This window comes from Caretta caretta, chromosome 13, assembly GCF_965140235.1.
Source record: "Caretta caretta isolate rCarCar2 chromosome 13, rCarCar1.hap1, whole genome shotgun sequence".
NCBI classification, from domain to species: Eukaryota; Metazoa; Chordata; order Testudines; family Cheloniidae; genus Caretta; species Caretta caretta.
The window spans coordinates 27214365-27241527 of record NC_134218.1 but is presented as its reverse complement, the minus strand read 5'-3'; the positions used below and the strand labels follow the sequence as shown (position 1 = coordinate 27241527).

Sequence of the window (27163 nt, the reverse complement as noted above, 5' to 3'; positions counted from 1 at the left end):
TGTCATGTGTCCATGCCTCAGTTTCCCCATTTTGTAAGAGGAGAGATAATAGTGATTACCCACCTCTGTGATGAGCTTTGAGATCTGGGGGTGAAAAGTGTGATCTGTAAGAGTGCTAAGTGGTTATTTTATTAGTTAGCAAGGAAGTTAAAATGGCAGAGCACTGATATGTCACTTCTCAGAGTGAAAGACTCGTCAGGCAACAATACTCCCAGAACAAGATGTGCTTTGTCCCCAGCTTTTCCCCTCTTTTACAAAACTAAACACACTCTGTGGATTAGCTCCACTGACTTCAATGGAACTGCCCTGATTTGCACCCGCTAAGGATCTGGCCCAATTGATTTCAATGGAATACGGCCTGCTATTCTGCTGAAAATCATTCGGATGTCATATCCCTCTCTCTATTCAGGCCACATATTTGCTGCACTGAGGCAGCTTTACCCACATTCCTCCTACACAGTCTGAGAGAGCTCAGCTTGCTGACGTTATTAGTGTTTACAGACACAAACAGCTGGTCCGAGATTCAAACATTTGTAAATATCACCGTTCTGGGCTCATTAGAATTTGGAAAGCATTTAGGCTAATAGCAGGCTGAAGCTTTCCTAAGACCGCACCTGAGATATTGGCATTTTCGTTCTTCAGAGATGCTACGGGGAGGGGTGGAGGGCAGGCAGGATTTTATTTGATTTGGTGCTAGGGTTTGGGTGGGTTTTTTTCCTAACCAGGGTTCCCAGGATCCCTGAGAGAGAGGAGAACGAAAAGGCCTGGCTCTACCAAGATAACATGAAGCAGGGAACCTAAGGAGACATTATCTGAGCAGGTTGGGAGCTAAAATAAACCAAATAAAATGCTATGCAAATTCTAAACATCTGATTCTAAAAGCTAATCTGAAACACTGATGGGGGGGAGCATTTGTTAATAAGAGCAACCAAATGGACTACTAGTTTTCTGCCCCTTCTACCAAGTGGCTGCATAATGCAATGAGATTCCTACCTGCCTGTGCAAAACCCAAGAGTGACCTTTTCACACACCTCGCTGGTGTGAGGTGGGTGATGGTATTGGATCCTGGCAAACCCAAGCAAGTGGATTAGATTCCCTCCGGAGGGATTTCAGGCTTGCCCAACTCCTGAACCAGGTTTTGAAAAGTACATGCACAAAAGCAAGCGCATCTAACATGGGGGCATGTGGAACCTGCTGCAAGCACCCAGCGTGAGCTTTTGGATTGCTTTTAGCTATGTGTGTGCTGGTACATGCGGCTAGATCAGGCATACAGGCTTTTCAGAACGCCCCAGGTGAACTCAACGTTATATTATCTCCGGCAAGTTTTCCCACCCTTAACAGAACAGGCACCCCCCCCCCCACACACACACACACACTAACTTTAGGTGTCTCCTGGGCTCGGGAGCTCAAGGGCCTCTTTCTTCCTTTATCCTCTCAGGATTAGAAGGGGTTCAGAGATGAAAATGAGCAGGGGCTTGACTAAACTCTCACGTGAAGAAAGATGGGAAAGATTTGGATTGTTCACCTTAGTGAAGAGATGGAGAAGAGGGGACATAGTACAAATATCTAAAACAATGAACAGCCCAGAGAAAGGAGGTTGGGAACTTCTGTTATCCCCATATCACAGCACAAGAACATGGTGGGGGTTGTGGGGGACATTCAATGCAATTGAAAGTGGCAAATTCACAATTGATAAAAATGAAATGCTTTTATACACAATGTACAGTTAGACTGTGGAACCCACTGCCACCAGATCTCATTAAAACCAAAAGATTAGCAGGATTACAATGGGATCAGAAATTTTACCTGGATAGCAAAAGTACTGAATTATAACAATAAATACCAAAAGAAAAATCAACAAGAAGTTTGGATGGGTCATAAACCCTTCTGCAATCTCTAGCTTTTGGGAGTTAAGAAGAAACTTTCCCTTCCAGGTCCAGGCTATCTTACAACAACCTGCAGCAAGGTTCCTTGCACCTTGCTCTGTGCTTCTCTACACATATAGCACTACTGTGAAGTGTGTAGGTACTCCACCTCCCCGAGAGGCAGTAGCTATGTCAATAGGAGAAGCCCTCCCATTGACATAGTGCAATCCACATCAAGAGTTTGGATGGTATAACTGTGTCGCTCAGGGGAGTGGATTTTGTGTGATGTAGTTACACCGACATAAGTCTGTAATGTAGACCAAGCCTATGAAACATCTGGTGCTCGCTACAGTCAGAGACAGAAACCTGGTCTGGCTGGATCATTAATCTGATCCAGTCTGGCTGTTCCTGTCTTCCTAGGTAATGCTGGTGGTAAGAGTAATTCCAGCAATCTGTAGGTTGAGACCACCCTTCCCCCCTTCAACTCTCTCAGGCCACTGAGCAGCTGCCAAGCTGTAAGGAACAGGCCACGTCTACACTACCCGCCGGATCGGCAGTTAGTGATCAATCTATCGGGGATCGATTTATCACGTCTAGTGTAGAAGCTATAAATCAATCCCCGATCGCTCTGCCGTCGACTCCGGAACTCCACCAGGGCGAGAGTCGACGGGGGAGCGGCGGTGGCCGTCGATCCCGCGCCGCGAGGACGCAAAGTAAATGATTCTAAGTCGATCTAAGATACGTCGACTTCAGCTATGCTATTCTCGTAGCTCAAGTTGCATATCTTAGATCGATCCCCCCCGCCCCAGTGTAGACCAGGCCCAAGGCAAGGCAAGCTTGCTTTCCTGGGAAAAGAATGTGACAGAGGGAGAAAAGCCATTCATACTGGAGCTGGAGCTGTATTAAGACAATAACCTCCCTCCTTCCGCGGAGAGTGCCTGAGCACGTCACGCTATAGTGCATGGGACACGGCGAAGATCACAGTTCATCATGTACTAGTCCCTGTGGCCCCTTGTGCTCCCCATTCCCTAGCAGAGGAAGTCCTATTGATCAGCAATCCCCGGGACTTCTGGCATGTGAGGAAAACTCTTTCTCTCCCTGCAGTTGCCAAAGGCATTTTCCTAAGGCAGGACCTTCTTATGAGGGCCAGGGGCTAAAAAAGGCTGATCGACTACCTAGTCCAAATTATCAGCATCTTCCCTTCACTTCTCCAGGAATCCTAGACGATGGCTAATAACCAGGTTCTGCTTTGCTTAGGGCAGAGTAGCTAAAACCTACAGTTCACAGGCAGGGTGCCAGCCAATAGTGGAAAACTAAGTGAATTCAAACTCTTTGCCCTGGGGACTGGTTTTCCTCTCACACACGGGGTAAATCAAGAGTAGCTCCATTGATTCCAGTTTTATGATGGTTTAAGTGAAATCAGAATCAGGCTCTAAGCCTGGAGTAGGCAAAGAGTAAAGACAACAGGATGTATTCCGGGACCCCAAGCATTCAAAAACCATGAGTCGGGCCCCCCAGAATCAAGACTCCAAGTTGGGGCTGTCTGAAAAAGAACAAATATTGTGAGACTGATCACAAAATCACAGGAGTAACCAACACTGAGTTTCTGATACCAGAAACACCAGTGCAATTCTGGAATAACTCCACGGAAGTCGATGGGGACACTCCAGAATTACACCAGGCTAACTGAGGCCAGCACCTGGCCCCTTGTTCATCAGATCTTGTTCATGACCAGAGTGCTCGGTTTGGGCTGTAGAGTCAATAAGGAGTTTTGCTATTAACTTCGGTGAAAACGGGAGGAGGAGGGATATTATTTCAATTGAGTTTGGCAGCTCCTGGAGACTGCAAGCTGCTGTTTAGCAACAGGAATCATATACAAGAGCAGTGGTCATGCAAGCTTCCCCCATCCCAGGCCACCAATACACTTCAGCCATGTTCTGGGAGTTGTTGCTGACACGCCAATATGGGGGCCAATCAGTGGCTGGTTATTTGGTTTTAACATGCACGCCTGTCTATCAAAAACTGGCCTCAGAAACCACCAGCTCCTTTCAGCCCAACCCTGATTCCTAGCTCATGTGCCTCTCCTGTGAGACCTGTTAGAAGCCACCTGTCACCCTGTTCAACTCAAAGGCAGTTTTGCCCTTGATTTGGAAGGCAGCAGAAGTAGGAGAAGGCCAAAGGACCCAAATTTTCCAAAGGGGTCTCAGTGGCTGCTCAGTACTTTCTGAGAAGCAGGCCCTAGATATCTCAAACTGAGGCCCCAGAATTAGGGAGCACTTGAAAAGGTTTGGCCCTTAACGTCTCTATTCCTCAGTTTCCCCAACTCTGCTATGCGGATAATGATGCTAACCTATGTAAAGCACTGTGAGAACTTCAACGCCTCTGTGTAAGCTCGAAAGCTCGTCTCTGTCACCAGTGTTGGGAATCATTAGCAAAGGGATAGATAATGAGACAGAAAATATCATATTGCCTCTATATAAATTCATGGTATGCCCACATTTTGAATATGCATGCAGATGTGGTTGCCCCATGTCCAAAAAGATATATTGGAATTGGAAAAGATTCAGAAACGGGCAACAAAAATTATTAGGGGTATGGAACAGCTTCCATATGAGGAGAGATTAATAAGACTGAGACTTTTCAGCTTGGAAAAGAGACGAATAAGGGGGGATACACTAGAGGTCTATAAAATCATGACTGGTTTGGAGAAAGTAAATAAGAAAGTGTTATTTACTCCTTCTCATAACACAAGTAGGGGGCACCAAATGAAATTAATAAGCAGCAGGTTTAAAACAAACAAAAGGAAATATTTCTTCACACAACGCACAGTCAACCTGTGGAACACTTTGCCAGTGGATGTTGTGAAGGCCAAGACTATAACGGGGTTCAAAAAATAACTAGATAAGTTCATGGAGGATAGGTCCATCAATGGCTATTAGCCAGGATGGGCAGGGATGGTGTCCTTGGCCTCTGTTTGCCAGAAGCTGGGAATGGATGACAGGGATCACTTGATGATGACCTGTTCTGTTCATTCCCTCTGGGGCACCTGACAATTGGCCACTGTCAGAAGACAGGATACTAGGCTAGATGGACCTTTGGTCAGACCCAGTATGGCCGTTCTTATATTCTTAAAGAAAACAAACCTCTGGCTATTTTAAGCTCCAGGAGTGAAAAGAGAAATTTAATCGTAGCAAACCCAAACTACGTCCAGCTTGTTAAAAGTGGAATCTAGCAGGCACAGTGTTTCCAGTCTTAGTGTTGGGTTAATAGAATCAAAGAGGGTCGAGATGGAAATGATGTATTAGGCCATCAAGTGCCTCCCACTGCACCCAGTAAAGGATTGTTCCCTATGCCATATTTCCAAGCGCTTGGTATAATATGGTTTTAAACAATGAAAGGACTGGACCGTCTCTTCCTTTGTGCTTTTAAGATTAAAGGGCTGGGTCAGGAGTGTTTGACAACATAGGAAGAGGAAGGAAGCATGGAGCTGGTGGGCTCTGCTAAGCAGGCGCTGCATTTTGGCAGAGAGGCAGCTGCGTTTCAGTGGAGGTTGCTGTCTCGTTTGTAGCAGAGTGTTTGGTTTGGAAAGTGCTTTGGGAGGAAAGGGGCAATGTCCAGGTAAGATCACCAGTCTGGAATACGTAGCAAAGGTACATTTCCTGCCCCCCGAACTCTAAAGTGAAATTCTGAGACAGAGATTTCATGTTCCATCTCTCTGAGCTAGCTTTTCCCATGGAAGTAGCATACAATATGTATGAAACATGCAGTAATGTGTTCCTCATAATCAGACCTGCTTCTGGAAAGAGGGAGGGAAAAACCAGGCTATCACCGGACTGCTGTCATCTTCTTATGTGCTCAGCAACCACCGCAACTGCGTGATGTCAGGCGGATAGAGCAGGACTAGAGATTTGATTTCACAGAACTGTCAGTTCAGCCTTCCCCCCTTGTTTTGAGAGATGAGTCCTTTTCTCAGCTGCTGTCTCTGGAATACCACAGGCAAGGCAATCGGAACAGCATGGCTTAGGGTTATGGAAAAGGGATTGGAGTTAGTTAATAGCCAAGTTACTGAGTGGCTGACAGCCTGTCTGTTCCCAAAGTAACAGTGACACCTGCTGTTCATCGGAAACTCAGCTCGTTGCAGCGCTAGGCATTTAGGGAGGCTGAATTCACAAGCTCTGCCACTGAAATGTAAAAGCAAGACTAGAGAGCCAGCAGACTGCCTGAGGCTGCAGAACAGGGAGTATGACACCTAAATGTCATCATCTGCAGCCACGAAACTGAGCTCCTGGCTGATTGCAAGGGCAAAACCCTGGGTGCAAATGCTGGCTTTCATTTATTTTGAGCGATATAACCATTTTTAAAAGATGCTCGCCGTGCATTAAAGATACAGCCGTAATTGCAGGAGCTGGACTGAGATCACTTTACAAGTTTCAGAGTAGCAGCCGTGTTAGTCTGTATCCGCAAAAAGAAAAGGAGTACTTGTGGCACCTTAGAGACTAACCAATTTATTTGAGTATAAGCTTTCGTGAGCTACAGCTCACTTCATCAGATGCATTCAGTGGAAAATACAGTGAGGAGATTTATATACACACAGAACATGAAAAAAATGGGATTGTAGTTTCCTCAGGAAGTCAGTGGTGTCTCGAAGATAGCTGAACAAGAGGCTGCTCGGCAGCTCTCCAACACCACTTTCTACAAGCCATTACCCTCTGATCCCACTGAGGGTTACCAAAAGAAACTACAGCATTTACTCAAGAAACTCCCTGAAACTGAAATTGTGGAAAAGCAGCATCACTTGCCCCATAACCTCAGCCATGCAGAACACAATGCCATCCACAGCCTCAGAAACAACTCTGACATCATAATCAAAAAGGCTGACAAAGGAGGTGCTGTTGTCATCATGAATAGGTCGGAATATGAACAAGAGGCTGCTCGGCAGCTCTCCAACACCACTTTCTACAAGCCATTACCCTCTGATCCCACTGAGGGTTACCGAAAGAAACTACCGCATTTGCTCAAGAAACTCCCTGAAAAAGCACAAGAACAAATCCACACAGACACACCCCTGGAACTCTGACCAGGGGTATTCTATCTGCTACCCAAGATCCATAAACCTGGAAATCCTGGGCATCCCATCATCTCAGGCATTGGCACCCTGACAGCAGGATTGTCTGGCTATGTTGACTCCCTCCTCAGGCCCTATGCTACCAGCACTCCCAGCTACCTTCGAGACACCACTGACTTCCTGAGGAAACTACAATCCATCGGTGATCTTCCTGATAACACCATGCTGGCCACTATGGATGTAGAAGCCCTCTACACCAACATTCCACACAAAGATGGACTACAAGCCGTCAGGAACAGTATCCCCGATAATGTCACGGCAAACCTGGTGGCTGAACTTTGTGACTTTGTCCTCACCCATAACTATTTCACATTTGGGGACAATGTATACCTTCAAATCAGCGGCACTGCTATGAGTACCCACATGGCCCCACAGTATGCCAACATTTTTACGGCTGACTTAGAACAACGCTTCCTCAGCTCTTGTCCCCTAATGCCCCTACTCTACTTACGCTACATTGATGACATCTTCATCATCTGGACCCATGGAAAAGAAGCCCTTGAGGAATTCCACCATGATTTCAACAATTTCCATCCCACCAACAACTTCAGCCTGGACCAGTCCACACAAGAGATCCACTTCCTGGACACTAAGGTGCTAATAAGCTATGGTCACATAAACACCACCCTATACCGTAAACCTACTGACCGCTATTCCTACCTACATGCCTCCAGCTTTCACCCAGACCACACCACACGATCCATTGTCTACAGCCAAGCTCTACGATACAACCGCATTTGCTCCAACCCCTCAGACAGAAACAAACACCTACAAGATCTCTATCAAGCATTCTTACAACTATAATACCCACCTGCTGAAGTGAAGAAACAGATTGACAGAGCCAGAAGAATACCCAGAAGTCACCTACTACAGGACAGGCCCAACAAAGAAAATAACAGAACGCCACTAGCCGTCACCTTCAGGCCCCAACTAAAACCCCTCCAACGCATTATTAAGGATCTACAACCTATCCTGAAGGACGACCCATCACTCTCACAAATCTTGGGAGACAGGCCAGTCCTTGCCTACAGACAGCCCCCCAACCTGAAGCAACTACTCACCAGCAACCACACACCACACAACAGAACCACTAACCCAGGAACCTATCCTTGCAACAAAGCCCGTTGCCAACTGTGTCCACATATCTATTCAGGGGACACCATCATAGGGCCTAATCACATCAGCCACACTATCAGAGGCTCGTTCACCTGTACATCTACCAATGTGATATATGCCATCATGTGCCAGCAATGCCCCTCTGCCATGTACATTGGCCAGACTGGACAGTCTCTATGTAAAAGAATAAATGGACACAAATCAGACGTCAAGAATTATAACATTCATAAACCAGTCGGAGAACACTTCAATCTCTTTGGTCATTCGATTTCTGACCTAAAAGTGGCAATTCTTCAACAAAAAGACTTCAAAAACATACTCCAATGAGAGACAGCTGAATTGGAATTAATTTGCAAATTGGATACAATTAACTTAGGCTTGAATAGAGACTGGGAGTGGTTGAGTCATTACACAAAGTAAAACTATTTCCCCTTGTTTATTCCCCCCCACCCCCCCGCAACTGTTCCTCAGACGTTCTTGTTAACTGCTGGAAATGGCCCACCTTGATTATCACTACAAAGGGTTTTCTCCCCCCCACCCCCACTCTCCTACTGGTAATAGCTCATCTTAAGTGATCACTCTCCTTACAGTGTGCATGATAAACACCCATTTTTTCATGTTCTGTGTGTATATAAATCTCCTCACTGTATTTTCCACTGAATGCATCCGATGAAGTGAGCTGTAGCTCCTAAAAGCTTATGCTCAAATAAATTGGTTAGTCTCTAAGGTGCCACAAGTCCTCCTTTTCTTTTCACTTTACAAGTGGGGCCCTAGAACTTTCATTAGGTACCAGCAGGTAAAAGCTTTTCTGTATTATTTTTAAAGCTCTGGTTTACGAATAAAAATGGATTTCAATATTGAACGAGATTCCCCGCCAGAGCATCTCACTGAAACCCTAAGTGTCAGATTAGAATCCTGGTAAGCACAGTATACCTAGCAGCAGTTCACCCATGGCTGGGGCAGAGTCCTTTCCCTCACAGACAGGTTCTGAACCCTGCAACGAGGGGCCACCCGATCCCCACTCTATGGCACTGAGCGTGATGATGTACAGAGGGTCTGCTTGCTCTGTGCTCGTTGGGAACGGTCTTTCCTTTTTTAAGACCATTTTTTCTAAATGTATTTCGTGTTGGCAAAACTCTGCAGCGCGTACAGCCGACATCGCTGGAGACTGGAGCCCTCAGGGCAGGTACAGCACAGGCAGCTGGCGTGTAATCTTAATCTGACTCCATCCCCGAAACGTGCCTGACTCCTGCTGTAAAGGGACCAACTCTTGGGCTGGGAGAGGATTTCAGGGGTCCATGGCACATTGAACCCTTGGTCTCTCTGAGGAGACTGGCACTGTAGGGCAAGAGGTGATAACTAATGTTAACACCTACCCATTGGGGAACAGAATTCAGTCACCAACTCCTTCCAGGTGGGCCACTGAACAGCAGTAGAATATGGTAACCGCTTTCCACAACCCCGCACTTACAGATAGCCTAACGGCAGGGAAGTGCAACAATAACTGTTCCTTTAGGATGAAATTCACCCTTGTGCAGAGCATCCACGCAAGGGCTATTCACCACTTAGCTCCCCAAACTAGAGCTTATGTGAAATGTACATGGGCCTAGTGTACTCATGCTACCCTTTGCAGAGGGTGAATTTCACTCTCGGTGACCAAAATCCATTATCCAGTGAAGCAATGTTATGGTATTGTTTTTATTCCATGCTGCATGTTGTTGTGTAGCTGAGATTGCTACTTGTCTGGACCTGTAAGAAGAAAGCTGTTGTTTTGTGGTGTAAACTATAATTCACCAGGAACTGAGTGAAGGCCAACAAATTCACTGGGGCTTTTTACAAGTGACCAGGAGTGGATTGCAATCAATCAGCTCAGAGAAGGATGAAAAGAGAAGCTCCTGGAGTGAGAAATGGCTCCGCTCCATACAGGGTGTCACAGGAATAAGGCTGACAAGACAGAATGGAAACATATCAGATGCTGAAATTCAAGAATAGCTGAGACAGAGATTGTAATGGGGACATGGCACCCGATGCAGATGTGCTGGGAAAGCAACAGATGAATCAATGACAATCACCTAAAATCAAAAAGAGCATTGCAGGCAATCTTGTAGCCCCAGCCCATGGCCTGTGTGTGAGGGTAGTTAGCTAACTGGGCTCATCACAAGGACTTCTTGTTTCCAGCCTCAAGAAAATTCAGAGTCGAACTTTGCAAATATATATATTACAAACCCCCAAACCAAGCCAAACATCCCAGGTCTCGTTACAAACTCAGCCAAAGCTTCGTAAGGTTTGCAGCCTTCCAGGCAAACCCAGACCCAGGTCATCAATCTGGATTCAGCATGAATTTAAGCACTTGCCTAACTTTCCCTACTCAGATGCTTAAGCACCCTACTGATTCAGGGCCAGAGTGACAAGGGGCTGAGCTGTGATTTCAAAAGCATGCAAAACTTGTCATGAAATCAGCTGATGCCAGGCATTTTTGATTAGGTTGCAGTTTGTGTTCAATGAAATCCAAATCAAATCAAATTTCAAAGGGGCCAGGACTGATAGGATAGGAAACCAAAATAAACTGCTAACCCCATTATAGTCTAAATTCTACCATCTACCTTTTGAATTTACAAATTATTTACTACAACCAGAAAGAAAAGGAGTACTTGTGGCACCTTAGAGACTAACCAATTTATTTGAGCATGAGCTTTCGTGAGCTACAGCTCACTTCATCGGATGCACACCGTGGAAACTGCAGCAGACTTTATATATACACAGAGAATATGAAACAATACCTCCTCCCACCCCACTGTCCTGCTGGTAATAGCTTATCTAAAGTGATCATCAGGTGGGCCATTTCCAGCACAAATCCAGGTTTTCTCACCCTCCACCCCCCCACACAAATTCACTCTCCTGCTGGTGCTAGCCCATCCAAAGTGACAACTCTTTACATAATCAAGTCGGGCTATTTCCTGCACAAATCCAGGTTTTCTCACATCCCCCCCACCCCCATACACACACAAACTCACTCTCCTGCTGGTAATAGCTCATCCAAACTGACCACTCTCCAAGTTTAAATCCAAGTTAAACCAGAACATCTGGGGGGGGGGGGGGTAGGAAAAAACAAGAGGAAACAGGCTACAACCAGTAGTTTTGGCTTCCAAGCCAGACTGTCCTGTCAGCCAAGTTACTGGGATGTATTACAAGAGTGTGCAAATATGTTCAGTTCCTGTATGTTTTCCCATACAGCTACTTATATCTGCTGGGTTTTTTTCTCTTTATGATGCAAAAATTATGGATAAATGTATAAATCTATCTATCTGTCTGTCTATCTATCTATCCATCCCCATATACACATTGCTGTCTGTCTATGTATCCCCGTATACACCATGCTTTCTGTCTATCTATTTTGTCTTTATACCATGATCATCATTTTGGAATCTGAGCTCATTACAAGAATGTGAGCAAGCAGTGAAGAAACTGTCACACAGTGGAGAATGTCTGGTGTGATGCTGGTATATGCTCTACCCAAATAACATATGCACAACCGGATTACTAGCTGACTCTTATATTTCACCTGGCTAGGAATCGGGACTCAGATAGTTTTCCATTCACAGGATTCAGGAAGGGGAAAAAACTCGCCCCTGTGCTGTGAGAAGCAACTGAACTCACTGGTGGACATTTAATACATTGTGCTCCAAGAGGTGTCTGACTCCTCTGGGTCACGTTAAGACTGACCCTTGTGGAGGGAGGCAGCTCCTGTCTGTTACACACATCACACAGGGGCTTGTAACAAGCAGAGTCCCTCTGCTTGGGGGCGTGCAGACTCACATCACTGCAAATGGGATGGGGAAGGAGGAGGGGCCACTCCCCTGTTCCCTCCCCTTCACCTCAGCCACAGAGCTGGCTGGAAATGCCATGGAGAGCAGGTTTCACACCCTCAGTTCAGGCCTGTGCCTAGATGACACCATCTAGTCCTAGTTGTGCCTCCAGAGACATTTAAATACTGTGCAAAACCTGGATTGGATATTCTGTGTGACTGGCAGGACTCACCTGGGCATTACAGGTACCTCTGGTAGCAGAGTCAATTAGGAGAATTTGGGGATTTCAGCACACAGTCTCATAATTTGCACTGCTGAGCGATTCTAGCTGTGGTATGGAATGCCTGTGTTTTATTCCAGCTACAGGATCCCAGAATGGAGCACTTAACTTCACTTTGTTCAGCACATGAAGACTCAGGGCAGGGATTGCATGACAGGAAGGAATTATGCCAAAGGAGAATGGAAAGCCTAAAGTTTGCCTGCAAAAATCCATGTGTAGGGACCTAAATAAGTGGCCCCTGCACAGGTGCATGAGAGAGGGAAGTCACAGCCACCTTCTTCCCAGAGCATCCATTTGAGAGCACTCAAAAACTGGCCCTTGGAGTTTCATTTTGAGATAGTTGTGAAAACACTGCTGTGACTTTTTCTTTAGGTAACTTGAAATCAGACTCAACATGCAAGGGAACAACATCCAATGAAGTGGGCTGTAGCTCACGAAAGCTTATGCTCAAATAAATTTGTTAGTCTCTAAGGTGCCGCAAGTCCTCCTTTTCTTTTTTTTTTGCGAATACAGACTAACACGGCTGCTACTCAGAATCCTACAATGAGATCTTGCATTATTTTTAATGATTGTGTTTTTATTTGAAATAATTAATAAACCATCACACATGCAAAGTAAAGTGCAGAAAAACTAAATCGGAACACACACACATCTTAGGGGGGTATTCACAACATCACAGACCCTGTTCCCATGGGTTACCAGAAGCCAGAGGAACCTCCTGATACCCCTGTACAGTCTTTATAGATGAAAGAAAGTGAACTTTAGATACGTTTTATCTAAAATTCCCAGATTATAGCTTGTAGCTCTGATAACTGGTATCAAACCTTTAGTCTAGGAAACGACGCTTGCAGGACCTTACACACAAAGCAATCTCGCTCTGGGGCAAACTGCAATATTCCTGACACTGGCCTAGGTGAGTGATTTTTAGTCCCTGATCCTGAGAAGCGTTGAGCAACCAGAACTCGGTCACTATGTATCTACGTAACTCCAGTGAGAGCTGCGGACATTCAGTGCTTTCTCAGATGCGCTCAGAGTCTCCTTCAGGCTTCTGTAAACACTTGCAGACACCCAGCCAACAGAAGAGGTGGGATTGGCTTCACCACATCTCTGCAGCAGCCTGGAGCAGGATGCACCAGAGAAGGCGGAGGCTGTAGGGCACTGGAGGAAAAATGAGCCAAGCCCTGGTACTGGTTTTAGTGACACCAGCACAGAGCTGAGCTGGCACTGGTTATGTTGACTTTGTGTTGTTGAAAAGAAAATGAAAGTGAAAGTCTGGCTGCCTGCTCTGTTTGGCTTTCTAATGCACAGTACAAAGCTGTTCAGATTGATCTGGGGGAGTGAATAATGTAGGAGTCGGGAGAGAGAGTGGGAAATGTGAATCTTACATGCCCAGTGGTGTTCCAAGGCAGGCACCGCATTGCATATTAAAAATAGCTTTCAGTACTACTGTGCATGTTCAGGTACAGTCTAAGTGGCAGACAAAAGCATCCTGCTGAATAGCGTAGTTCTACAGCAGCTCAGCAAAATATGCACGGCAGACAGAAGGCTGAAGTTTCCATTGACTTTTTTAGGTCTGTCTGAATGAGAAGGACCAGAACTGGGTGAAAGAAATGGCATGGGGACAATTTACTCCACCCATGGGGAGCTGGAGTAATCAAAGTTTACATGGATGGGCCCAGGTGGTGGGGTTGTCACATGCAATCCCCTCAAATACAATTCTGGGGTGCAGAACTGCAGCGTAGCCTCTTCCTTCTGCAGCTGTTATTCCAGCCATGCATCTGGAGGCACCTGCAACCCCCACAAACTGCTGCAATGAAGTGATGGGATTGTTTATTGGTTTGCAGTTTGACGAAGGGTTGTAAGCCCCAAATCCCTCTCTCTCTGCCCCCCATTTTTATTACATTCATGCTATTCCCTCTAGCATGTCACACAACCTTCCTGACCCTCCTGACTTGTTCACTCAGGTGTTCAAGATGTCATTGAAGGTGCAGACAAGTAACATCACAAACAAGAATGACCCCAAGTCCATCAACTCCAGAGTCTTCATTGGGAATCTCAACACAGCCGTCGTCAAGAAATCAGATGTGGAGACCATTTTCTCCAAGTATGGCAGAGTGGTGGGCTGCTCCGTTCACAAGGGCTATGCGTTCGTACAGTACTCGAATGAGAGGCATGCACGGGCCGCTGTCCTGGGGGAGAACGGACGAATACTTGCCGGGCAGACGCTAGGTAAGGAGTCCTGATGTCCTCTTTCTACTCCTTGTAATCAAGGCACAAACTCATGTCATGAGCTGCAGCTGCAGAAGCTGTCAGAGGGGAGTCCTGAAAGCACAGGCCCATGAACAATCACATGTCTTCCTTTAATATATTTTTCTACTGTAGCTGATGTTAAATAACTTCTGCATCGCATATGCAATTCATTCTACATCTGTCAGGGAGTTTGTCTGGAGAAAAATAGATGTTCTCAATCCGTTTGTGTGTCATTTAGTATCTATCTGTATTTATTTTATTTTATTTATCACAGTGGGTGCGCAATAGAGTTTAAAAGTCATAGAAGCAAAAGACCTTGTTATTATTATTTATATTCTGGACACACCTAGAGGCCCAAACTAAGATCAGGGCTCTGTTGTGCTAGGCACTCTACATATACCGAATGAGCTGTCCTGAACTGCTTGGAAACTAAACTGAGAAAGGGTGGGATGGGAAACACGGACACAGATCATAGAATCATAGAATATCAGGATTGGAAGGGACCTCAGGAGGTCATCTAGTCTAACCCCCTGCTCAAAGCAGGACCAATCCCCAACTAAATCATCCCAGCCAGGGCTTTGTCAAGCCTGACCTTAAAAACCTCAAAGGAAGGAGATTCCACCACCTCCCTAGGTAACGCATTCCAGTGCTTCACTACCCTCCTAGTGAAAAAGTTTTTCCTAATATCCAATCTAAACCAACCCCACTGCAACTTGAGACCACTACTCCTTGTTCTGTCAGATAAGTAAAGTGACTCACCCAAGGTAATACAGGAGACCAGTGGCAGAGATAATCATACCAGGAGGTCAGCGAAATACATTATGTTAGCCAATAACATGGAACAGAGCACCACGTGAAGGCTGTTGTCTTGTCCTGTGTCATTTGTTAAGAGTCCTTATCTGGGGTGGCCTTGAAGAACTGCAGGATCAGCTCTATGTGTAGATCAACATAATGTGGACGGTCTGTCACATACTAAGGGTGACTATCTTTGAAGAGTTCCTAGGTGAATAACATGGATGTTGCTGCTCTGCAAGAAACTCATGCTGCAGAGTCTGAGCAAGCTGCAAGATCCTAAATGTATAGCTATGAACTCATTGCCACTATGAACAACGCGAAGTACAGCCTTGCCACATCCGTGGTCTTAGAGATGTCGCAGTCCTGGAGGAATCCAAGACTATGGGAAACTCTACTGCTTGCAATGAGAATCAGAGAACTGACTGACCATAACAAACATCTACAAACCTCCAAATCTTGAATGGCAGGAGCCCACATTACCATCTTTTCCCCTCCCAGCTGTGTACCCTGGTGGCTTTAATAGCCACCACTCGCAATGGGGCTACAGCAGAAATGGTGAGCAGCTCACAAACTGGGCCTCATTTGTAGATGTCTACCTTTTTACAACCCTAAACAAGTAGGGAATTTTCACTCAGTCACATGGAACACTAAACACAACCCAGACCTCTGTTTTCTGATGAAGGACAATATTGTTGTCCCCCTGCAAGCTTTACAAACAGTGCTTGGAAATTTTTCTTGGAGCCAACCTTACTCCACCATTCTGCAGGTCAGCTGTGGAGTTCTGCTGATTGAATTAATGCTGAAACGGTGTTGGAATTTCTGCAAAGCAAACTGGGTTGCGTGTACCGCAGCCATTGAAGACAGGATGCAGCATATCAAGTTTTCCCTAGAATACTATCACCTTGTTCATCTTCTTATCAAAGCTGCTGTGAAACACATTCCTCGTGGCTATGGTGAGGTCTGTATTCCTTGCTGGCAGCCAGAGACAGAGGCACTCTTTAAAAAGGGTGAGAAGAGCAGTGATCCGGACGCAGCAAAAGCACTAGTAGACTCATTGAACTATGTGCGCCTGAGAAGATGGAATGAGACCGTGGAGGGTCTTGACTTCACTCATTGTGGTCGCAAAGCTTGGGCACACCTCCGTGAGCTTGCAGCTGCTGACCCAGCAAAATACCATCCATCAAAAATGACGGCTAATGCTGTCACCTCACACCTTCTCTGGAATTCAACGACCAAAACTGACAAACTGACTAGACAGAAGGTGCAGAGAGCACTTTCAAAATGTCTGACAAAGCCCCGGTACTTCACTCTCAGCCCTAGACACTCAAGAAGAAATAATCAAGGCCCACATCGCCACTAAAAGTCGGAAGGCTTCTGGCAAGGATGATATATTCCAAATTCATCAAGCATTTGGGAGCAAAGAGAAGAGGATAGTTGGCAGATGTATTCACTGCCATATATTTGACAGAGAAGATCCCAAAATACTGGTGTGAGGTGATAGTCACTGACATCACAAACATGGGAAACCAGCTGTTGCCCAATATCACTCCTCTCCACAACTCACCAGTTAATAGATAGGGTTTCACTGGCCTTCTCACCCCTCTGGTTGAGGCCATCCTGCCAAAGCAATAGGCTGGTTTCAGACTGGGACGAAGTTTCCACAACTTGGTTTTCACCATTACTGGTCACATTGAGGCTGGCTTCAGATGGAATCTAAAAACTGGAACCGTGCTGATAGATTTCTCCTCTGCGTATGACATGGTATGGAGACATGGGCTATTGCTCAAGGCATCAAAGGTTATCAAATGCCATAGCACTATATGACTCCTGGCCACTATGTTGAGCAGCCATAGATACCATTTCCTGGTCAATGGGTATATCAGCGAAGCATGCATCTTCTGTGATAGTCTACTTCCAGAATCTGTGCTGGCTCCTTCACTATTCAACATCTACATTAGCGAGTTACCTGATAAAACTTGGCATAAATTCATCTGTGCCAATAGCATTGCTGTTGTGCCACAAGGCAAAGACCTTACCACCATCTGCAACATCCTCTCCTCCAACCTCAATACTGGAAACTCCATCCCAGTGCCTCCAAAACCTTGGTAATAGTCTTTCACCGAAACAACAAAGCCACCAAGGAACCACTTTATGTCTGCTTTCTCAATCAACGGTCTGAAATGAGCCCTGTCTGAAGTACTTGAATGTAACCTTGGATAGAAGTCTGACTTAGAAAGCTCATCTGGAAAAGATGTGAAAAAGTAAAAGCAAGGACTAGCCTTGTCCAAAAACTCACAAGCACAACATGGGGTGCCAATGCACACACACTTCAAACAGAAACTCTTGACTAGTATACCTGCCCACTAAATATTGCACGCCAGTCTGAGCAGGCAGCTCACATACCAATTTTCTGGACAAGCAGCTCAATGCTGCAATGAGTATGAAACCTGGAACATTTAAATGAACACACATCCAATGGTTGCACATTCTGGCACATATAGTCCCACCCAAAATCTGGAGATACACACACACACACACACACACAGCCTGTGAGTACAATGGAACCATGGCTGACCTGGATTTACCATTTCATGAGCACCTCCAGAACTTTCCAAAGACACAGCTGAAATCCCCCAAGTCTTCTTGGGATGAGGCTAAAGCTCTTAAGGAGTCCTCATTCAATCCCGAAGTGCACTGGAAAGAATTCTGGGATAATGCTAATCTCCCAAACAAACAACTAATTGCTGACCCCTCAAAATAATGTCCGGGTTTCAACCTACCCCAGAAGCAATGGCCCGTGGCAAGTGCTGTCATCTCCTACACCTCTGGAAGAGGAGAGACAATGCATAATGTGACTGGGCAGCAGTCACAAGCTATGGACCACATTGTAAATCAGTCCCTGCTTCGATCGCTTGCCAGTGGCATTTCAGAGTTACACCAAGACTCTTCCAAAGCTGCCTCCTGGCTCATTAATCTGGCCTTGGCTATCCTCTCTTGCCATTTGAGAAGCAGCAGAGCCAGGAATAGAAACCCGTTCTCCTGAGTCCCAGGCCCTGCCCATTGGAGCATGTTTCCTCTTGCAGGTGTCAATGTTTTCTTTAAAAAATTCCGCTGGAGACCTGCCTGTTGTAGCTTTACTGGTGCAGCCATGGGAGCCCTAGCGTAGTAAAGGCACTAGCAGCCACTTGTGTTTTAATCACCAAATCGTGCTGACCTGCTCTGACCAACGGATTGAGATGCCAGCAGCAGGTCTAGGGTAATGCTTCTGCCAGTGACAGACAGATGTAAAAGTCTTTATTCTTCTATTCTGTTCTCCATAAGTCCCTATACCAAGCTCATCCCCATAGCCTCTGGACGCCTTCTAGCCGTTCATCAAGCAACTTGACTGCACATCTGTCACATGTTGTTTGTTTTCTCATCTGCTCCCCAGAGGGAGAAGCGTGTGCAGGGGAGTGTCTTGTTTTGTAGTTGCTTTTTTAAAAAATAAATATACCTGTTGCTCTGTGTTCATGTTACAGAAGGCAAGGTCAAAGAAATGCACCTGGCCTTGGAAAGGAAAGTGGTGAGGTTTGTGATGGTCCCGAATTCTAGAGGGAGTTCCTTCCACAGTCTTGGACCATTCCCAGAGAAAGTTCCGTCTCTCCCACACTGACAGGCTTTACTCTAGCGCATTACCAGTTGCCTGAGACAAACCGTCTCCAGCTGCATCCTTATTTTTCACGTTGCTCTGAAATGCCACATGCTGAGGAGCTCTTGTCACCAGGTACAAACTGAGAAATGGAGTTGCAGATAACATGTTTAATCAAAAATTGGCAATTCTGAGCCTCCAGCAAGCGGGGGTTGTGCTGAGGGTACCAGCTGTGCTAGACACCGAGTATAAGAGATTTGAAAGCCATTCCCACCTTGCTCTGATTTGAGTATGACAATCTGAAATAAGAACATGACTGCTGGACATGTTTTAAAGAGGCTGTGTTGTTATTTACCCTGTGAAAGTCCATCTTGGGTTTGTTCAGACAGATTTTGGCCTGCAATGAAAACTGCTTTTCATGTGTCTTCCCTTTGAAGCAGAAGCAGAATTGAAGGTCAGAGGTGAAATGCAGCTGCAGTGTCACTTACTCCCGTTCCAGATGTCACCCCGATGGTCACCAGATTCACAGTTGCATGGACAAGACCTTGTTGGGAAAGGGAGGTCATGCATGCATCGGAAGCAACCATTACATAGAATTTACTACGAATAGGCAAAAGTTTCCCAGCCATGTTTCCTGCAAGGAGGTCAGAGCAGAGGAACAACTCACAAATTGGGACATTCCGGGGTTCTCTAGTTACTATTCTCATTCAGCGACTTCCCCACAAATCAGATCAGCCTATTGTTATAGCGGCCAGCACTGCAAGCTCTACCTAGGAACTGAAAACTGTCTCCCTCATACCTCATCCCCACTAACAAGCTTGCTGCAATTAGAACTCAGCTGACAGGTCTGTGGGTGATGTGAGAGCCAGAACAAACTCCAGCTCACGCCCCTTCCTTATCGGGGGACCATGGGGATCCTGCAAATTCACACACAGCAGGCTGTGTGGAAAGAAAGTGTAGTCCCATGGGACAGTGGACCAGAGTCCCTGCCTGGCACCTGCACGTGGAAAGGCCTTCCAAAAAGGGGAAGTTGCAGCTGCTCCAATAGCCCCCAAAGCCTCTTCCCAAGAGGTGAGCAGGGGTAGACAGGGAAGGCACCTGGCAGATGGCCCTGCTTTCGCTTTCCACTGGCAGACCTCCGTAGAGCCCCAGCCAGAGGATATAGCCTCTGCGTCTGGCAGAGAGCAGCAATGCCATCACCATCTGCTTTCTCGCCAGGGGTGAACACCTCATCTGGCACAGCTGTCTCCACAGACACAGCTGGGAAGGGCTAATTGCCAGTGAAATTCAGCCACTTCCTTGTGCCGTCCATGCCCATTCCTAGACCTCCATAGACAACAGGGTGTGGGAGGGCAGAGGACAGGTGAGCTGCGTCCACCACTAGCACCACTTAGCATGCCTTGGTTGCCACGTCCAGCCACTGTCCCCTTCCCTGCCCCTTTCCCTCTTTTTCTATGAGTGGCCCTTCCCACTTCCCCCTGATCTTCTCATGTCACATCACACTGAGCCATGATCAGGGGGATGAGCAGTGACTGGGAATTGTCTGAGTGTTGCCTCTTCAAAGGGTTTATAATATTTTATTTTTTAGTGGTGAGGGCAAATTTGGGGTGGATTGAGGTTCAGGACAGTCTCGATTCACCTACGAAAGTGAAACGGCACCTCAAAGAAATCAGAGCTTTGGTTCTCTAAACTTAGACTCAGGCCGATATGATGTAGAAATGGGCCTGGAAGTCAAAGCAAGAGCAGTCATTCTTTGGCAGGTTTCCAGTACTGACAGCCCCAAGTGTTCAAAGACCACAAGTCAAGCCCCCAAAATCACGAGATTGGCTTACAAATCATGAGATCATAAAACAGAAACAACAACAAAAACTTTGGGGCTCTGTTTATTTTCCTTCTTGGTTTTGAATTTTTAAGGTGCATGTTTCAGGCTTTTCTCTGCAGCCATGAGGGCTACACATTTCTTTTTTCTTCCAGGGAAAGCTGAGAATCTCACCTAATCATATGACACGTGCTAGGGCTTAAGAAAAAGCACTATTACCAGACTCATGATAAAAGCATGAGAGTTGGCAACACTGTTCATTTAACAACAGCCACTCTCACTGAGCCAGATAGTCAGCTGGGGTAAACCGGCAGAGCTTCAGCAGAGCTGTGCTGATTACATCCACTCAGGATCTGGCCCAATATACTTTGAGATTTTTACTTCTGGCTGAGACCAGAAGCACCGATTAAAACAAGAAGTTCAAGCCTCGAAAAAGGCTCCAAGTTTGAGTTGGAGGTGAAGGTTTGGATCTGTTGTTACATTTGATCAGATCAGCGCCTCCATCCTTAGGGGGTCACCCAGGTGCACTGGTTTCTGAACAGCCCGGCCCACTTTCAATAATGACCATACTGGCTTTGCAGGAAACACTGCAGGCACTCTATGAATGAAACAGCCCTTCCCAGAGAGCAGGGTCTTTCCTGCTGCCATTGTTCAGACAAGAAAGGGAATTAACACCAAAGAAGTTGTATTAAATGCTGTTGAAAACCTCTGATATTCTGCATGGAATGTCAGTGCTTTGGTGTCTGCCATTCTTGTCTGAGCTGCTACAGTATTCTGCTTATCCCCCTGGCACCTTTCAAGCCCCTCTCTAATAGATCATGTTTCAGTGGGTATAAAATGCTTCCACTCTGATTCAGTAGTGTTTCACACCTGCTTTTGCACAGGGATAAGTGACGGTGCAAGGCAGTGGAAAATTCAGGCTCATTCATTTTAATTTATTTCATAATGTACTATGTACTATTGACATGGACGAAACATCAATCTGCCATAGGCTCAGTGGTGCTGCAATACCAACCAACCCTCGTATCAGCCACTCCACCCCACAAGATGAAACAAATCTCCGTAACCTCAGCCCAGGGTCAGACAAATGCTTGATTGAGTAGATGAGCCTGGCACTGGACTCTAAACCCAGTGCTGTGAAGTATTACAGGCCTTAGATTCCATAGAAATTGAGTGTCTGGCGAAACTGAGCACCCTGAAGGCCACCAAACAAAGGGGTTGGACAAATGCCATCGAAAGCCTGTTGGCCAGTGAGAGCCCACCAGCCAGAATGCCCACCCTCGAAGTTCTCAAGAGTGCCGATCTAGGGCATACATGTATGGAGGACCCCATTCTGCATTTGGTTCTCTGTCCGTGACACGGATGTTCTTGTACAGCCATATTTTGTATGTATAGCCTAGGCACCGTTTTTTCCGGGTTTATGAGCCCTGCAGCTTGCCTGGAGCTCCTGAAAATGATTACAAGTTAACTTGAAATTCAGCTACTTGTGGGTTATGGGTTGTGCTACTTGTTTATTTGGACTGTAAGTTCCTAGGGACGGGGCTGTGGATCCTTATTTGTCCGTACAGTACCTAGCACACTTTTTTGCACTATATAAATAATGGAAAAAAATAAGAACAGAAATTTAACTCACTGCATTTCATGCAAAGTGCAATGGGTCCTGACAAATTTAGTCTAAAGACACAAATGTTTCAAGATTTAGTTTCCTGCCAAATCTCGCTGGCATCAGCAGAGCTGCTCCAGGGACACTCATGCCTGTGGCAGCCCATCCCATCATGTTCCCACAGATCAGTGGCTCCTCATGCTTCCAGCTTTGCTGGGGGAAGGCTCCTTGCAGTCATATGAGCTGTCTGCTTCTCCTCTCCATTCTTCACCCTGCTGGATCACCACCAGGAAAAAGGGGGTGGGAGGAGACAGCAGTACAAAGTAAGGGACCCAATACTGGCCCCACCAACAAGCTGCATCGGTTCCCCCATCACAAAGCACCAGCAAACATGCCCCGTGCACCACAGTACTCACTCCTGAGAAGGCAGCCAGCGTATGTTCACCCCTATGACTACCCCAGCAGTTCCAGCTACTCTGCCATTCCCATCTACTCCATCATCCACACACCCAGCACTTCCAGGTACCCCAGTGCTCCGAAGCGCCTCACCCCCACCCACAATGCCCCAGCAACCACCCACTCAGCTATCTCCCAGGCTCTCCAACCCAGCACCCACAGCCAGCCTGACACCCAGCTCCAACTTACCCAGCATCTACAGCTACCCCACTGGGCACCGCAGATGCCTCAGTATTCATTCATTCTGCTACCTCCCAGCTGTCCCCCAGCTTCCTCCTCAGATTCCCCCACCCAGCACTGAGCTATCCCCCAGACGTCCAGCACCCACTGCTCCCCCACCGCTCGCTGCAGGTGTCCCAGTGTTCGGCCACCCCCGCAGCCTTCCTCACCCACCCAGGTACCTCCCAGGCTGCCTCCAGGCACCGTCCAGCACCTCCCCCCCAAGCCATCCAGCCACACACCCTTCCCTCTACTGTACCACAGCTGCCAAGTTTTGTGCAGCTCCCCATCCTGTCCCTGTCATTGCTCAAGCCAGGGTGTGTTGACCATAAGATGAAGTTTATGAATATAGGTAAATTATTTGCAAATACCCAAATTAGCCCATTCAGTCATTTGCATAAATGGCACGTGTGGAACTTCACAAAATTTGGCGCTATGCATCATTCACAGACTAGGTCTCTAGGCTCAGCTGTACCCTTGTGAGCCCCCGGGAGACCTAAGCAATACCATACCACACAGGGTATGTCTACACTGGAAAACAAAACAAAACACAGCAGCAAGTCTCAGAGCCTGGGTCAACTGACTGGGGCTTGATCTACAGAATAGCGGTGTAGAGGGTCCCACGCAGGCTCTGAAATCTGGCCCACGGGGAGTCTCAGAGCCCAGGCTCCAGCCCGAGTAGGAATGTCTACACGACTATTTTTAGCCTCACAGTACACACCCCGCGAGCCCGAGCCAGTTAACCTGGGCTCTGTGACCCGTGGCCTCAGGGGTTTTTTTTTTGCGGTGCAGACGTACCCACAGAGAACTTAAAAGTGCAGCGGTTTTGTTGACAGTGTGGCCTAATGACAGTGAAAGGGTGACACAATAAATGTCCACAAGGATTGAATGTGTAAGCGGCAAGGAGAATTAGAGGAGGAATTGTACAGGGTAGGCTAACTAAGGGGTTTCTCTTAGCCAATTTCACTTCCACCATCTTGTCTTGTAAGCAAATTGTAAAATCTTTGGGGTACAGACCCGTGTTTGTACAGCGCCTAGCACAATGGGGTGCTGGCCCGGGACTGGGTTTCCTGGCAGCGATGGTAATAAAGATAAGCAATAATAATAATAGTAGAAACCCAGTGTGAATCAAACCCAGCAAACTTAGCACCGTTCTCCTGGGAGTGCTGCCCTCGCTGCATGTGCTCCCTCCCTCCATCCTCTCACCCCTCCAAGCATGAGCACACTGATCAAAAGCACCTATCACCCAGCTATCTGGCTGCATTCCCTGGATTCAAAGGAGGGGACTGGTTGGCAGCGCACTGGTTCTTGCGGGTACAAGTCATGAAGAATTGGGAGAGTCCTGGGAAGCTCTGCCAGGCAGAAGAGAATTGCTCCACTCCCAGGCTGGGAAAGTAGGACAGTGCAATATGTCACCTCTCTGATGGATTGTTTCTGTGCAGTTTTGTGTCCATGCCCAGAGTTAGTTTGCTTAGGCTTTGCGCAGATATCATGAAATTGGCCATATCTCTCTATTCTCACGTCCAATGCGCTCGTTCAGCGTGGAGGTTCAGGACAGAGATTTCCTCAGCCGATCAGAAAATTTCATTCTCACCGTCAGTGGAATGAAACCTGCCTCTGAGATCAATTGGGGTGACTGCAGACATGCTTCTGCACCCTGTGCAGCTTTTAGAACAGACCAACCAGAGGAGACCTCAAAGGGGACTTCAGACCTTTCCTTTGTGTTCTATATTTAGTATTAATTTTATACTTGGAAGAAGAGAAATAAATTGCATCTATCAGCCAACAGCAGCGAAGGGCTTACACATTCTCCATGTTTCGTAAAGAGAGCACTGAATTCTCTTTGGAAGCCAATCCTAGAAAGGCATGAGCTGCAAGGGGCTTTAGGAGCCAGGATTAGCATGCGCCCAGTGGGTTCTCTGATTAGAAGCTGATTGTTTGCCAGCTGCTGTAGGTGAGGGAAAAGAGGCTTGTAGAGAGAGCAGCTGCTTTGGACATGTGGACAAGGCCCAGCAGGAGCCCCAAAGTGCTAGCAGAGGCAGCAGAAGCTTAGCAAAACTGTTTGGTTAGCACAATACACAGCTCCCTGCTAGGAGTCTGTGTGGGCAGGTAATTAAACCATATGATGTGGGGATTGCATCTGTGTCAACAAGATGGCTGCATGTACTCAGAGAGCCAGTGCTGGATGAGATGAGTTTTATATGCTGACGTTAATTCAGGGGGTTGATTCATTGCAGATATCAACATGGCTGGAGAACCTAAACCCAACAGACCCAAAGGGCTGAAGAGAGCAACCTCCGCCTTGTACAGGTACGTCTTCAGTATATCACCTCCCCAGAGTGAGACAGCAGGGGGGATGGCTTTTCAGCAGGGGATCCCAACCAGGGCTGATATGTCATGCTCCTCTGGTTGGACTGTCTGAGCTCCCACTCCTGGGCTGCACCATAAATCTCAGTGCCAGGCCCTAATGCTGCCAGCTACCCATTCAGTTCTTCCTGCTGCAGTCCACCATGGAGCTGGGCTACTCTGAACCCCAGGCTTGTACCAGAAGCAGCCCAACTTCCACGGTAGGCTACAGCGGCACAAGGGATGATGGGCCAAGGATGCTTGCTGGCATAGCCTAGGTTTGGCCAGACGATACAAGGGGGAAGCAACAGCTTTATGGGAGTCTTCACCAGGCCCCCAGAGGGAGGGAATAAATGATCTATTCAGTTTTGACACAGCGTGAGTCAAAAGAAAACAACTGGCAAATTCAAAGGTTTCCATCCCGCACTGCTGGATCCATAAAACTTCGCTCGCTTTTGATACCAGCTCTCATGTTAATGAACCTTCCCTCCCCGGCCTCCCCCAGCAACTTGCTTTCAAGTCACATAATTGCTTTAAACAAATCTCTGTGTTCTTTTCAGCGGCTGCTTTTAGGCCCTGCTTCCACACCTTGAAAAGCCCCATCTGGAGATGAAAGGGAAACAAGCTATGGTTCTGCCAAGTGGTTATCCCAGGGCTTTCGTCTTTGCCCAGATCAGGCACCTGGTGCAGTCTTTGTGACAGTGTCTGCCAGCAGCCAGAGACACATCAAGTGCTGTGGGGCCTGCATTAAAGAGGGTTGGGGGGGGGGGGGGGCAGGATAATCATTCCTGATAATGGCATGGAGACATTGAGGTTGGGGGGGGACATTTCCGCTCTCTAGCACAGTCCACCGAGGTGTTCCACTCCCAGAGCCCTCAGGTCAGAAAGCACTGGGTGGCCAGAGTGAGGTACAGAGCCTTTCACTGCTAGAGCAGCAGTTTGCACATGGACTGTGCTGGCAGCAGCTGAAAGCCACAGCTGCAGGAGGAGGGAGAGGGCTCTAGGAGCGCTTCTGCAGGTGGGCGGGTCAGTTTTAAAAAACATAGACAGAATGGTCCAAGGGAGTTAGGAGCAGCTCAGCTTTCACTGACTTTAATGGCATTTGGGTGTCAGGCTCCATTCAGCCACTCTGAATATCCCAGGCTCAGCTCCGTCAAGCCAAAGAGGTGCAGGCAGGAAGGAGGCAGCTGCAATGCAGCACCCTGCCTCTAATGGCCACTCTGACCCCCTGCCAAACCCTCATCCCCTGGCAGCTAAACGTGGATGAGATGGACATAGCCAGGGGAAACCCAGCTGCCAGCTAGTCACCCAGCCCACAGGTCCTCCTCCTCCTCTTCTTCCCTCCAGATCAGAATGAGAGACAGGGGTGGGGGGACGGACAGGAAGGCCTTAAACAGTGGAGGGGGCTTTGTTGGGGGGATTTTGGAGAGAGGAGATGTGGAGGAAATGGAGGGGCAGGGAGGACTTCAGAGTGGGAGACTGTGGGGGCAGAGGGACCTTGAAGGGTGGGGAAGCAGGTGTAGGGGGACAAGGGAGGGGAGTACCAACAGAAATTTGGTAGGGAAGACCTTGGGGAGAGGGTGAAAGAAATAATGATGGGGAGAGGGAGAGAAGGAGATACAGTGGGGAAAGATTTCAGAGGAACAGCCGTGTTAGTCTGTATTCGCAAAAAGAAAAGGAGTACTTGTGGCACCTTAGAGACTAACCAATTTATTTGAGCATGAGCTTTCGTGAGCTACAGCTCACTTCATCAGATGTTTACCGTGGAAACTGCAGCAGACTTTATATACACACAGAGAATATGAAACAATACCTCCTCCCACCCCACTGTCCTGCTGGTAATAGCTTATCTAAA

The 27163-nt window shown here is 47.1% G+C and overlaps 1 protein-coding gene across 5 annotated transcripts in view; it reads left to right on the top strand.

Moving 5' to 3' along the window:
- Positions 1 to 27163, top strand: part of RALY (RALY heterogeneous nuclear ribonucleoprotein) — a 281974-nt gene that overhangs the window by 219876 nt on the left and 34935 nt on the right. For all 5 annotated transcript variants that reach the window (XM_048820190.2, XM_075118841.1, XM_048820192.2 and 2 more), the window contains 2 exons: positions 14157 to 14421; positions 25200 to 25272. In XM_048820190.2, coding sequence (XP_048676147.2) covers positions 14166 to 14421; positions 25200 to 25272 — 329 coding nt within the window. In that variant the 5' untranslated portion in view covers positions 14157 to 14165. The remainder of the gene's footprint in view (positions 1 to 14156; positions 14422 to 25199; positions 25273 to 27163) is intronic.